This window comes from Pristiophorus japonicus, chromosome 5, assembly GCF_044704955.1.
Source record: "Pristiophorus japonicus isolate sPriJap1 chromosome 5, sPriJap1.hap1, whole genome shotgun sequence".
Lineage (NCBI taxonomy): Eukaryota > Metazoa > Chordata > Chondrichthyes > Pristiophoridae > Pristiophorus > Pristiophorus japonicus.
Window position 1 is genome coordinate 59549603 of NC_091981.1, and position 14267 is coordinate 59563869.

Here is a 14267-nt window from a genome sequence, read left to right on the forward strand (position 1 = left end):
TTTGTCGCCGACTGCCCGATCGGCCGGACAATTGGACCACCAACAGGCAGCCTGGCACCCCTCTTGGGGGCCAGGCCGCTGGTCTGGCCGAAACTCTCCCTAGGGGCCCAGTGGACCGAAGCTAAATAATCGCTGGTTCCCTCCCCTTTAAATGAGGGGAGCAACATGGTGATGCACATGGGCACTGATGTCAGCACCGTTCCGCCGCTGACTCCGTTCCACCCCAACTTCTGCCCCTCTAGAGTACTTACCGCCGCATTTCCGCCCCCATTATGACCAACTTCCGATCTGCTCCAAAAAAATTGCCCAAGAGCTGAAAATCGATGAAGAGTCCACCTCATCTGACGCGATGGTAAAAACACTTTGAAAACGGTAGGTGCGCCGGTTTTCGGCGGGAGTGAATTTCTACCCCAACATTTGGTAAAGGCGCATGGTGGCGGGTTCACAGTGAGGTCCCGACCTGCTGGGTAAAAAAACACTTTCCCGCCTGATCGGCCACTGATAGTAAGGCGTGTGGTTCAGCGGGCACAAAGAGGTGCCTTACTAAAAATAATCTTACAGAGAAGCCTTATGCAATTCTGTAGGTTATTAATATTTGCAAACTCTTTTGGCTACAAAAGCAAACACTTTGACAACATTCCAAATGCATTCACTGAAGCAGCATCCATTGATTTCAATTGCCCATGAGGTAAATGCACAACCCAGTCAAATACAAACTTCAACCTGGCTTCACTGTATTTGTATCTCAACAGCTTATTCAATGCTGTCACAAAAGTAGACGCAAAATGTTTTCATCACAACCGCATTACAAGAAACAGCTTTTTCGAACTCCGTTCATTTTGAAAATGCCTGTGCACTTAAATGATTTCTTTCAAAACAAAATCCATGATACAAACCTATCAATTAACAAATAAACACTAACTTCTGAATAAATAATTTGCCCCATTTTTGGAACCATTTTGTTCATGTGTGCATCAAAATAAACTGGCAATCCACACTGCCAAACTGATGGCCTGCCAGTTACAGCAACTTTGGTTAATAGCTTTACACAAGGCTTCAACGGACCTTTGAGAATAAATCCGAAAAGTTAAGTGAACAGAACAATTGTGTCAATACAAAGACTCAAATTACCTGTGGTCAAGGTGGCTGAAGTCCTGCAAGTTCAGTTCTCTGGTATCTTGTGTAAGGTAAATTGTATCCACGTCCTTTGAAAGTACAAATAATTTCAGTTAGAGGGACACTAGATTTGTAATTTAGTTTGTAACTAGCTGAAAATTACTTTAAACTACCATTAAAACAAAATCCAAGGAAGTTATTTTGAGTTTAGGACTTAATTCTGATTTTGTTAGTCATTTCATAACACAACTGAATACAAATGCTGAGGAATAGAAACATAGAAACATAGAAAATAGGTGCAGGAGCAGGCCATTCGGCCCTTCGAGCCTGCACCACCATCAATATGATCATGCCTGATCATGCAACTTCAGTACCCCACTCCTGCCTTCACTCCATACCCCCTGATCCCTTTAGCCGTAAGGGCCACATCTAACTCCCTTTTGAATATATCCAACGAACTGGACTCAACAACTTTCTGTGGTAGAGAATTCCACAGGTTCACAATTCTCTGGGTGAAAAAGTTTCTCCTCATCTTGGTCCTATATGGTTTACTCCTTATCCTTAGACTGTGACCCGTGGTTCTGGACTTCCCCAACATCGGGAACATTCTTCCTGCATTTAACCTGTCCAATCCTGTCAGAATTTTATATGCTTCTATGAGATCCCCTCTCATTTTTCTAAATTCCAGTGAATATAGAAACATAGAAACATAGAAAATATGTGCAGGAGTAGGCCATTCAGCCCCTCTAGCCTGCACCGCCATTCAATGAGTTCATGGCTGAACATGCACTTCAGTACCCCCTTCCTGCTTTCTCGCCATACCCCTTGATCCCCCGAGTAGTAAGGACTTCATCTAACTCCCTTTTGAATATATTTAGTGAATTGGCCTCAACTACTTTCTGTGGTAGAGAATTCCACAGGTTCACCACTCTCTGGGTGAAGAAGTTTCTCCTCATCTCGGTCCTAAATGGCTTACCCCTTATCCTTCGACTGTGACCCCTGGTTCTGGACTTCCCCAACATTGGGAACATTCTTCCTGCATCTAACCTGTCTAAACCCGTCAGAATTTTAAACGTTTCTATGAGGTCCCCTCTCATTCTTCTGAACTCCAGTGAATATAAGCCTAATCGATCCAGTCTTTCTTCATATGTCAGTCCTGCCATCCCGGGAATCAGTCTGGTGAACCTTCGCTGCACTCCCTCAATAGCAAGAATGTCCTTCCTCAGATTAGGAGACCAAAACTGCACACAATACTCAAGGTGTGGTCTCATCAAGGCCCTGTACTACTGCAGCAAGACCTCCCTGCTCCTATACTCAAATCCTCTCGCTATGAAGGCCAACATAGCATTTGCCTTCTTCACCGCCTGCTGTACCTGCATGCCAACTTTCAATGACTGATGTACCATGACACCCAGATCTCGTTGCACCTCCACTTTTCCTAATCTGTCACCATTCAGATAATAATATGCCTTCTTGTTTTTGCCACCGAAGTGGATAACCTCACACTTATCCACATTATACTGCATCTGCCATGCATTTTCCCACTCATCTAAATTGTCCAAGTCATCCTGCAGTCTCTTAGCACCCTCCTCACAGATCACACTGCCACCCAGCTTAGTGTCATCTGCAAACTTAGAGATATTACATTCAATTCCTTCCTCTAAATCATTAATATATATTGTAAATAGCTGGGGTCCCAGTACTGAACCTTGTGGTACCCTACTAGTCACTGCCTGCCATTCTGAAAAGGACCCGTTTATTCCCATTTTTTGCTTCCTGTCTGCCAACCAGTTCTCTATCCACATCAATACAGTACCCCCAATCCCATGTGCCTTAATCTTGCATACTAATCTCTTGTGTGGGACCTTGTCAAAAGCCTTTTGAAAGTCCAAATACACCACATCCACTGGTTCGCCCTTATCCACTTGACTGGTTACATCCTCAAAAAATAATTTATCTTACTTGTTAGCTGCAAAATCTCAAACTACAAATGAAACTGCTGCTTCACAAAACTTGTCTCCTCCAAAAATGTTATTGCAGCCTTTGAAGCATTTTGTTGAGAGTTCTTACCCATTGTACTTCCTCCCTATACGGTAATCCAAGCCAGTCACAAACACATGCATACATCTGAGAGAAACCACCTAGAATCAAAAAGGTTTCAAATGTGACAAGAAAACTGTACAACATTCTAATTTCTGTGCAAATTAGATACAAAATGCAGGAAGGATTAATCTAGTTAGAGGCAATAACGTCAAGACTAACTAGGTGAAGAAAATCCTGGCTTTGTATGCATGCACGACGAAGCTGCTTATATTGTGATAGTTTGTATGTATTCATATTCATATGTGTAATCTGTATCAAAATTCACATCAACCAATATAAAGATATGGTAGAATAACCTGCACCAGCAAAAACAAGCCTGGTAAGAATCGTTACTCATCATCCTGATGTTAACTCAAATTCAGCCACCTGCTGGCGTGGTTGAAACCAGTCAACTGCACAGCTATCAGTAAATCTTCCTACTGGTTTAATACAAGGATAGCTACATCACTTAAGTATTGTTACGAATAAAACTCTTCTCACTTGTGTGTATGTTCAGTACTAGTCGCACCCAGTACAGAGCACAGACTGCCTTGTGCCTTAGTTTGGGATGGGCATACATACAGAACGTGGCCGGACGTTCTGAATGTGGCCTTCATCCTGATGGCCACCTTTATGTGCAGCTGCATCAAGCTGTGCATAGACCCTTCGTACGCAAACACAAAGTGTCAGTACGTGCTGAGATTCTATCTGTCCCCGATGTTACGAAAGATTGGTCTGGCCAGACTGCCGTGGAACGCTCCAGCCAGTTGGACCATGCCTCACCACCTGTCCTTCGTGGAAAAGTTTTTCAAGAAAAACACCTCTGACCACAAGGCCATAAAGCAGTGGTCGGCAAGCAAGGTCTTGGATGCCCTACGAAAGAAGGAGATGATGGATCCTGTCGGACGGTTCCCTGAGCAGACTGTCGAACTCATTTGGCAGAATGCCTCATCGCCAGAACTTTCACACAAGCACCAAGACGTAGCTTGGTTGGCGGTGAGAAGGGTCCTACCCGTCAGATCCTTCATGCACAGCCGGGATTTCAGAGACACGGCACTCTGCTCCCGAGTCGGCTGTGGTGCGGACGAGACTGTCATCCATCTCCTTCGGGATTGCCCCTTTGCAAGGCAGGTCTGGAAGGAGATCCAGTGATTGCTGCCAAGGTTTATCCCAAGCAGCTCCGTAACACAGGACTCTGTGCTCTGCGGATTGTTCCCAGGGACGCACACCAAGACAGACATCATCTGCTGCTGGAGAGCCATCAACTCGGTGAAAAACGTACTTTGGTCTTCCTGAAACTTGCTGATCTTCCAGAGCAAGGAGATATCCATGACCGAGTTTTGCAGACTGGCGCAATCCAAGGTCCAGGAGTACATGCTGAGGGATGTACTAAAGATTGGTGCAGTCGCCGCAAAGACACGATGGGGAAGAGCCACAGTTTAAGGCCCTTCCACTACGGTAAACCCAGGGGATGGAATCAGATTCCCTTCGGGCTATACTTGTTAATCTGCTTGTATACATAGAGCACCAAGTACTGAAAAACACCTGCGTTGTGCCATGCATAATTAAAGTCTCTGCACTGTTTAGTAACTTGTAAAGAAAGGTAAATGTATCCCCATCCGTTCTGTGTACTGCTTTCATCTACATAGTGCTACATGTAACGTGATCCATGATCAGTATTGAAATGTATCCTGGAATGTAAAGTAAACCTGTTCTCATCTGCCCCATGTAATAGCCTTATTTACACAGTACTCATGTAACGTGATTTATGGATTGCAATAAACTGTATCTTGAAATGAAATGCACCCTAGTGCATTGTATGGAACTGCTGTCAGCATACAAACGAATTGTATGAAATTGCTGACCGCAAAGTACTGAACTATTTTCCAGTGTATTGTGAAAATGTTATATGAATAAAGTATATTTTTGAAAAAAAACAAGAACCAAGCACCAAGTCTTCTGCTCAGAAGACTGACAGTCAGGAGACCCAGCAAAGATGAACAAGGCAATTTTATTTTTTGTCAGAAGGCTTTACCTTTATTAAAGAATAAATTTCAATCAAGTGAATTTATTTAAATAATTTCTGGATGCTAAGTTCGCCATCTAACAGCGCCAATGTTCCTGTTTGAAGTTGCAATACCACAGCATATGCATGAATATTTAAATTACTTAGTTACATTGACTGATAGTGACCCTTATTTTAATTCAAATGTCTTTAGAGTTAGAAGCAGCTTTCATTAGGAATGCCAATTCATTCTGGAAAATTCCCACTCAGATCCTCTCAGGGAGCCCCTGGTCAGGAGCTCCTTAAGCTAAGATGCAAATTAGAAAACCTAACTGTAACCCAAGCCTAACAAATTACTACCCATCATTAAAGAGCATGCTAATAATTGCCTGCAAAAAAAAATAGAAATGTGGAAACAGACTTCTCAAATTCTCCAAAACTTCTTTACCAAAATTCAAGTACTTGCTTAAAAAAAAAGCAGCAGACAAACTTGAAATACCGATCAGCTGAGCAGAAACGCAACTGCAACTGAAGTGGAAAAACAAATCGAAAAGCCAGAAAGCTGAAATGTGCAGCAAAAATAACTTTAGAACTCCTGTAAGCACATTTTATAAAATGTTTTGAATCTCCATCAGCACTTGAAGAATGTGGCTTTAAACCTGAATTTAGTTGCAATTTAGTAGGGCGGGGGTTTCAGATATATTCCCAAAAGGCCATAATTAAGGACCATCATTTTATTTACATATATATATTCCAGCAATAATACTTTCTGATGCTGTTATCTTGAAGCATTCAACTTCCTTTAAGTAGGGATCAAAGAAAACTGATCTTTATTTGTGATGTGTAAATCAGTCCTATACTGCCTGTGGTATTGTTATTCTATTTCAGATTTCAAAGTAGTGCTCCCCAAAATCCAAATTTAATTTGACTTACCACAAGGTCCTGGTTCTGCAATGTTCTGGCTATCCCACAATGTCTGCAGAGACAACAGTCGATCTGAAGGCTCCATTGTCACCTTTTTCACTACCCTCCTGTTATATACATATAAAAATGAAACAGCTTATTCAGAATGCTCCTCTGACTTGAGTCAAAGAGTTGAGGTTTGCTTGAAAAGACAATCATTGTTTTCTAGTCAGAAATGATAAGCACAATGTTCATGCTTGATTTTTTGCTCCTCCAAAAAGAGACTTTCCATTAGTTTTCCCTTTTGCTCATCTTTTAAGTCTCTTGTCTGCCTTACAGAAAGTACTTTTTGGCCACATACTTCTATCTAAAATAGCATCAGTATAGTCTATATTTCTGCATTTACCCTGCAAGAACATTTTGTTCCTCAAAACCCAATTCACAAATGCTGAAGTACGACACAAGGCACTGTTTGGTCCCAAAATATGAAAAAAAAAGTCTATGGTATAAAGCAGAAACACTTGTGCTTGCTCCACAGCTAGGTGGAAATGTAAAACTTAATTTGGAGAAGAGTGCAAAAAGCTGCTTGAAAATAAAGACAAGTCCGATAAAAAAATAGTGTGCCCGTTTTTCTTAGAAATTACTTTTATTCCTAAAACCTCTTCCCTATTTGCAATGTGTCAGTACATGGAGGCACCATACAGAAACAGTCATAATCTCCACAAAATAAACAATATTATTGTCCATCAGCGTTTTGTACATAAAATGGTTGAAGTCATTCACTAATTTTAGCTACTTATTTTGCATCAGAATGTGAAGAATGATACTGTGGAAGTAACAGAGTTATAGATTTTACATGGGATTATAGAAACAGAAGAATGAATTATTGAAAAATGTTGGACGATAAAACAGCTCTCCTTAGAATAGCAGCTAAAGTTTTTGAGGAAAAACCCAAACTCAGAACAACCAATGATAACAGAATACATCTTCATCCTAATGAGACCAAGAAGTAGAAGGAAGCAGTTGTTGCTAAAGCTATGCACCTTCAACTGGTGAAGCCACCATTTGATACCGTCACAAGTACAGATTAGCGAGGCTATTCTGCTCATCTTGTTCATCCTTCCACAGAATTCTATAATTCTCCCACTGCCAAAGCATCTAATTCCAGATAGCATGTGGCAACAGTCTGGTTAGGAGGATGGACTCAGTGAGTTATGTGCTCATTATGCTACTGATAAAAGGTTTCTGTCCATTTAGTGAGGACTCAAATCCACACATGTCTGGTGTCTAACTACTAAAGTGACTATCCTTCGAGATGGATTTCTTTGAGGCCAAGTTCGCTCCAGGGGACATGCCTAGCTATACAAGATTGGAACAAAGTCACCCTCCATGGCAAACTTAATCAGATATCTGAATTAGGCAGCTCCAAGATGCTGTTGAGGATTGACTAGCCACTTTGGCTTATTAATTGGACCTGGGTAGGTAGATATGTCACTTCAAACTTTCGCAAATGACCGTGCAATGTAATGCTCTTAATGGGCTGGATGATCTTGGTTGGACAACTACTGAAGCATACCAGTTTTCTGTGTTTGAGCATTGCCCCGGTGTATATTTGGGGATCTAAAGCTTTGGTTATTTCTAATGTCTATCAAAGCCTTCTGGCAGGGTGTAAGCCTATTAAGATGGTGTGTACTCTCCATATTAGGTAAACAGAAACTCTATCCGTGTGGGTTTTGTTGTGTATCTGTAAAGCATGCACTCCCATGTTCCGCCACCAGGGAGCGCATCCCCTGAAGTCCCAAGGGATCCCAGCATCCCTTGGGAGCACTGTATATAAGCCGGCCCCTAAGGCCTGTTCCTCACTCTGGAGTGTCTTAATAAAGACTGAGGTCACTGTTACTTTAACCTCCCTGTGTGCAGCCTCATCTGTGTTTGGAACACAATAGGTTTCTCAGTAGTTTGGAGTCTCAAGCATGGTGATGGGTTTGCACATGGGCCAGATACCAGGCTGAATAAAATAAGAAAGCAAGAAAGATCTTGCACTTATATAGCAGCTTTGAAGACCTCAGGATTTCCCCAAGTGCTTTACAGCCAATACTTTACAAAATGTAATCACTGTTGCAATGTAGGGGACTGTGGCAACCCATTTGTGTACTGTTTTAGTTGAGGGATAAATGTTGGCCAGGACACTGGGAGGACCACCCTGCTCTTCTTCAAAAAGTGCCACTGGATTTTTTTACATCCACCTGAGAAGGTGTCTCATCCAAAAGCTACACCTCTGATAATGCAGAATTCCCTCAGTACTGCAATGAAGTGTCAGCCTAGATTATATGCTTGGATCTCTGCAGTGGGACTTGAACCCACAAACTTCTGACTCAGATGTGACAGTGCTACCACTGAGCCAATGTTGACACTTAGAAACAAACATAAAAAAAGAAATTTAAAACAACAGCAGGTCAAGCTGCTGAATATTTCCAGTGTCTTCTGTTTCTATTTTGTATTTCCAGCATCTGCAGTATTTTGCTTTTGTATTACTTGATTTAACATACAAGGAAGTAGCTAAGATGTTAAAATAAAATTGTATTTATGTGCTGGAGATGTGGATGTGCAAAGACAGAAGGCATTAATGGCAATGTTAGAAGATATTTTCATGTAGAGTTCTTCAAATAAGGAATGCACCACGACAAATGGTTATTGAAGCCAAGTCAATCACAGTATTCAAGAAATAATCTGATAAACGCTTGAAGAAAAATATTATACGCTATTGGGGAAAAGCAGAGGCATGGAATTAAGAGTAGCCAGTCCTAATGTGCCGCCAACTCCCGCCGACATTTCTTGTAAAGACCCGCCCAGTGCCACTTTGGAGGTGGCCTGGAGAGGGCGGGAGGAGAGAGCCACCGGGGACCGCCTGCTGATGTCAGCGGACAGCCGAGTGGTGCAAGTGACCTCCCGCCCACCGAGCTCCCAGATTCCTGCGGGCGGGAGTCGGCAGCAGAACGGGGGTGGACTGCAGGCTGGTCTGTCCCCGACTGTATGTCTGAAGAACCTGAAAAAAAGGTAAGTGAACATTTAAAAAAAACATTTCAACAGCGACTTACCTGCATGGGGTCCCCTGAAGGTCTTCGGATAGTTTTTTTAAAATTGGTGATTTTTTTTTTCCAGATCTTCGACCCGCCGTGGGCCCCACTCCATCCTCGGCGGCACATGGGCGGCAAGCGCCTTTGCCGCCGAGAATGAGACCTCCCACCGGCTGTCGCCCAGACTGGTGGCGTACATCATCCATTTGTCACCCGCCATCTTTCAAGGGGCCTCGGCCATGAATATCCCGCCCAAAGTACCGTCCGGTACCTCAGCGGCCATCGGCGACACTATTGGCAGCACTTGAGTGGGCGGAGGCCTTGATGAAAATCGGCCCCATTATAAAGCTAATGCATTCAAACTACACACGGTGGATATTGCAGTTTGTTTATTCTGGGTTTAGAAAAAGTTTTTGTTGCACTGTTACAACCTCGTTAATGCATAAATCCTAAATCGGTAACAAGATATGTGTCATTTGATTGATTTATACATAAGTCAAAAAGGCTTCAAGTTATGTACCAAAGTGGCCCATGAAGACAAAAAGCTTGGATTCTCCTGTTATAAAGTATATGAAGAAAGAAATACAGTGAAAGTATAACAGAGTTGCTGCGGACTATGGACAAGACTGGTATGCAGAAAATGCTCAGGAATTCTCCATATGAGAGATAGATAAATAGAGATATACACATACGAAAATTATTTTCCTGTGAAAAATCAATGGTGACAGAACCATCAGTTCTATGAACCATGTTGTGGACATCACATTGAAGGAAATAAAAAGGAAACTGGATTGGTAATTTACAGTTTGGTTTGGAAGAAGCGGGAAAAGAACACTTGAAATATAGTTGAAGAATAATGTGTGAGTGGCCAATAGAAATGGGGAAAATACTTGATAGATAATGAGAAAGCATTTTGCAGGGTGAAGCACAGAAAATGAATGAATGTCGTACAAAGAGTTAAAAATGATGCAAAAGACATGCAGTGCGAAAATGGGATCGGCAGCACCTGTTTTTTGGGTGCTGTGGGTGCCGTTCGGGGACCAAAATGGTATCTGATGCAAGCGCGCACACTTGTGGGGCGAATCGCGCCAGCGCAATATTGGGGCGGGCACTAGCTCAGATGGTTAACATCTACTGGAGGTATGCAGAGCAGCGTGATCATGATGCCAATCAGCCTGCAATGCTGCTTTTGGAGCTCAACGATCCAACCAACTCTTAAGCTCGCGCAGGTGAACACACGTTCAGCAGCAGGACCACCTCCCTACCACATTCACCCTGGGTGTTCAGGGAGCAATTCTCCTCCCTGAAACTCAACGAGAATCAATGTGTGTGACAGTTTCACTTCAGTAAGAACATTCTCACAGAAATCTGTTACCTGCTGCAGCCACAACTGCAACCTCAGAGCAGGGTAAGGATCACATTGCCAGTGGCTGTGAAGTTGACCACAGTGATCAACTTTTAAATGTCTAGATCCTTCCAGGCTGGATCTGGAGATGTTTGCAGTATCTCTCAGTTTGCCATCCACTGTTGCATAAGGGATGATAGTGAGGCTCTCTATTCAAAGAGAGATGACTACATTTCATTCTCTTGCCAGAGACAAGCAGGTGGAGTGAGCATGCGGCTTTGCTAGGATTGCAGGCTTCTTTGTGATGCCATTGATGCATGCATATTGCTTTACAGTTGCCGCATGTCAACTCTGCCCTATACCAGAACTGAAAGGGACAGCACTGCTGTATGACTATAGGCAGTGCAACTTACATAAAAACATAGAAAATAAGTGCAGGAGTAGGCCATTCGGCCCTTCGAACCGGCACCACCATTCAATAAGATCATGGCTGATCATGCAACTTCAGTACCCCTTTCCTGCTTTTTCTCCATATCCCTTGATCCCTTTAGCCATAAGGGCCACATCTAACTCCCTTTTGAATATATCTAACAAACTGGCCTCAACAACTTTCTGTGGTTGAGAATTCCACAGGTTCACAATTCTCTGTGAAGAAGTTTTTCCTCATCTCGGTCCTAAATGGCTTACCACCTTATCCTTAGATTGTGACCCCTGGTTCTGGACTTCACCTATATCGGGAACATTCTTCCTGCATCTAACCTGTCCAATCCTGTCAGAATTTTATATGTTTCTATGAGATCCCCTCTCATTCTTCTAAATTCCAGTGAATATAAGCCTAGTCGATGCAGTCTTTATTCATATATCATTCCTGCCATCCCGGGAATCAGTCTGATGAACCTTCGCTGCACTCCCTCAATAGCAAGAATGTCCTTCCTCAGATTAGGAGACCAAAACTGTACACAATATTCAAAGTGTGGCCTCACTAAGGCCCTGTACAACTGCAGCAAGACGTCCCTGCTCCTATACTCAAATCCTATTGCTATGAAGGCCAACATGCCAACCGCCTTCTTCATCGCCTGCTGTACCTGCATGCCTACTTTCAATGACTGACGTACCATGACACCCAGGTCTCGTTGCACCTCCCCTTTTCCTAAACTGTTACCATTCAGATAATATTTTGCATTCCTGTTTTTGCCACCAAAGTGGATAACCTCACATTTATCTACATTATACTGCATCTGCCATGCATTTGCCCACTCACACAACCTGTCCAAGTCACCCTGCAGCTTCTTAGCATACTCCTCACAGCTCACACTGCCACCCAGCTTAGTGTCATCTGCAAACTTGGAGATAGTACATTCAATTCCTTCATCTAAATCATGAATATATATTGTAAATAGCTGGGGTCCCAGCACTGAACCTTGCGGTACCCCACTAGTCACTGCCTGCCATTCTGAAAAGGACCCGTTTATTCCTACTCTTTGCTTCCTGTCTGCCAACCAGTTCTCTATCAACATCAATACATTACCCCCAATACCATGTGCTTTAATTTTGCACACTAATCTATGTGGGACCTTGTCAAAAGCCTTTTGAAAGTCCAAATACACCACATCCACTGGTTCTCCCTTGTCCACTCTACTACATCCTCAAAAAATTGCCAAGTATGATTTCCCTTGCACTACCTTTCTTCCACTGCTCTTCCTGCTAGTCACCCATTCCTTATCTGCCTGTGTAACCTTTACCTGCGGTGTGACCAACTCACTAAACGTGCTATTCACAACATCCTCAGCATCTTGTAGGTCAATAACTGGTATCCTGTCAGCAGTCATGTTGCCTTGATTCTGCAGCAGTCCACTGTGCCAGCTTCATTTTTGCCACCACAGCAGAACAAAGGATGGCTACTGGGCGACAAGGGCTATCCACTGACAATATAGGTCATGACTTTGGTGCGCAACCAACACACACTAGATTCTAGAATGGTCCCAGTAGATTGCAAAGTAGCAAATGTATTCAAGAATGGAGGGAGAGAGAAAACAGCGAACTACAGGCCAGTTAGCCTGACATCAGTTGTTGGGAAAATACTGGAATCGATTATTAAGGAAGTGGTAACAGAGCATTTAGAAAATTATAACATGATTTGGAAGAGTCAACATGGTTTTATGAAAGGGAAATCAAGTTTAAAAAATGTATTCAAGTTTTTTGAGGATGTAACTAGCAGGGTAGATAAAGGGGAACCAGTGGATGTAGCATATTTCGATTTCCAAAAGGCATTCGATAAGGTACTACATAAAAGGTTGCTATGCAAGACAAGGGCTCATGGGGTTGGAGTAATATATTTACATGAATAGAGGATTGGTTAACGGAGAAAGCAGAGAGTAGGGATAAACTGGTCATTTTCCGGTTGGCAGGCTGTAATTAGTGGGGTGCCGCAAGGATTCGTTCAGAGGGATTGACATGTCCTCGTACAGGAAACACAGAAAGATAGCATACAGATACAGCAAGCAATTAGGAAGGCAAATAGCATGTTGGCCTTTATTGCAAGTGGTTGGAGTAGAAGAGTAAGGAATTTTTACTAAAATTGTACACAGCTTTGGTGAGACCACACCTGGAGTCGAGTGCGCAATTTTGGTCTCCTTATCTGAGGAAGGATATACACGCTGCCATATGAAATGTGATACAGCAGACCATTAGTGTGCTGAAACAACACTTCTGCTGCCTGGACTGCTCTGGAGGAGGCCTGCAGTACTTGACAGAATGGGTGTCAAGATTCGTGGTAGTCTGCTGTATGCTGCACAACCTCGCCATAATGAGGGAACAGCCCTTGCCATCAGCGATACGGCAAGCAGCTGAGGATGGATGAAGGTGGATGAAGAGCATGAGGAGGAGCAGGAAATGGAGGCAATCTAGACAGCCCCTGTCTCTTTGGGCTGTCCGTGAAGAACTCATCCAAGTGTGCATCACCTTAGTGCCTGCCTCCTGTGTGCCTTTACCTGTTCTAGTGCTCCTACACAGTGCTACCCCAGTGGCTGCAGCAAGGCTGGTGTAACAATGCTGACTTTCAGTGGAGGAGACTGCAGATGGCTGTGGAGGATGACCTCAAGCCCAGAAAGCCTGGCTTTGGACTGCACCATCACGACATGGGTGGCAGCAGTCTGGGCTGGCTGGCTGACAGGCAACAATAAGAGCACTGATAGAATGGGAGGATGAATGCTTCATCAATGATCTTCTCTCCATCGTAAGGACAGAAGTGGGGATGTTTGCTGATGATTACACAGTGTTCAGTTCCATTCACAATTCCTCAGATAATGAAGCAGTCCATTACCGCATGCAGCAAAACCTGGATGACATTCAGGCTTCGGCTGATATGTGGCAAGTAACATTTGGGCCAGGCAATGACCATCTCCAACAAGAGAGAGTCTAACTACCTCCGCTTGACATTCAATGGCATTACCATCATCAAATTCCCCACCATCAACATCCTGGGGGTTACCATTGACCAGAAACTTAACTGGATCATCCGCATAAATACTGTAGCTATAAGTGCAGCTCAAAGGCAGGATATTCTGTGGTGAGTGACTCACTGCCTGATTCCCCAAAGCCTTTCCACCATTTACAAGGCACAAGTCACGAGTGTGATGAAATACCTGGATGTGTTGCTGGATGCACAAGGACCCCCAGGTCTCTGTACTGCAGCATTTTGCAATTTTTCTCCATTTAAATTCTAATTTGCTTTTCTATT

At 43.2% G+C, this 14267-nt stretch overlaps 1 protein-coding gene across 5 annotated transcripts in view; it reads right to left on the reverse strand.

Annotated features, from left to right (window-relative positions):
- The window catches only part of LOC139264358 (F-actin-uncapping protein LRRC16A-like), a 554868-nt gene that overhangs the window by 321895 nt on the left and 218706 nt on the right, over positions 1 to 14267 (reverse strand). For all 5 annotated transcript variants that reach the window (XM_070880668.1, XM_070880667.1, XM_070880669.1 and 2 more), the window contains 3 exons: positions 6137 to 6234; positions 3187 to 3257; positions 1132 to 1205 (listed from right to left, as the gene is read on the reverse strand). In XM_070880668.1, coding sequence (XP_070736769.1) covers positions 1132 to 1205; positions 3187 to 3257; positions 6137 to 6234 — 243 coding nt within the window. The remainder of the gene's footprint in view (positions 1 to 1131; positions 1206 to 3186; positions 3258 to 6136; positions 6235 to 14267) is intronic.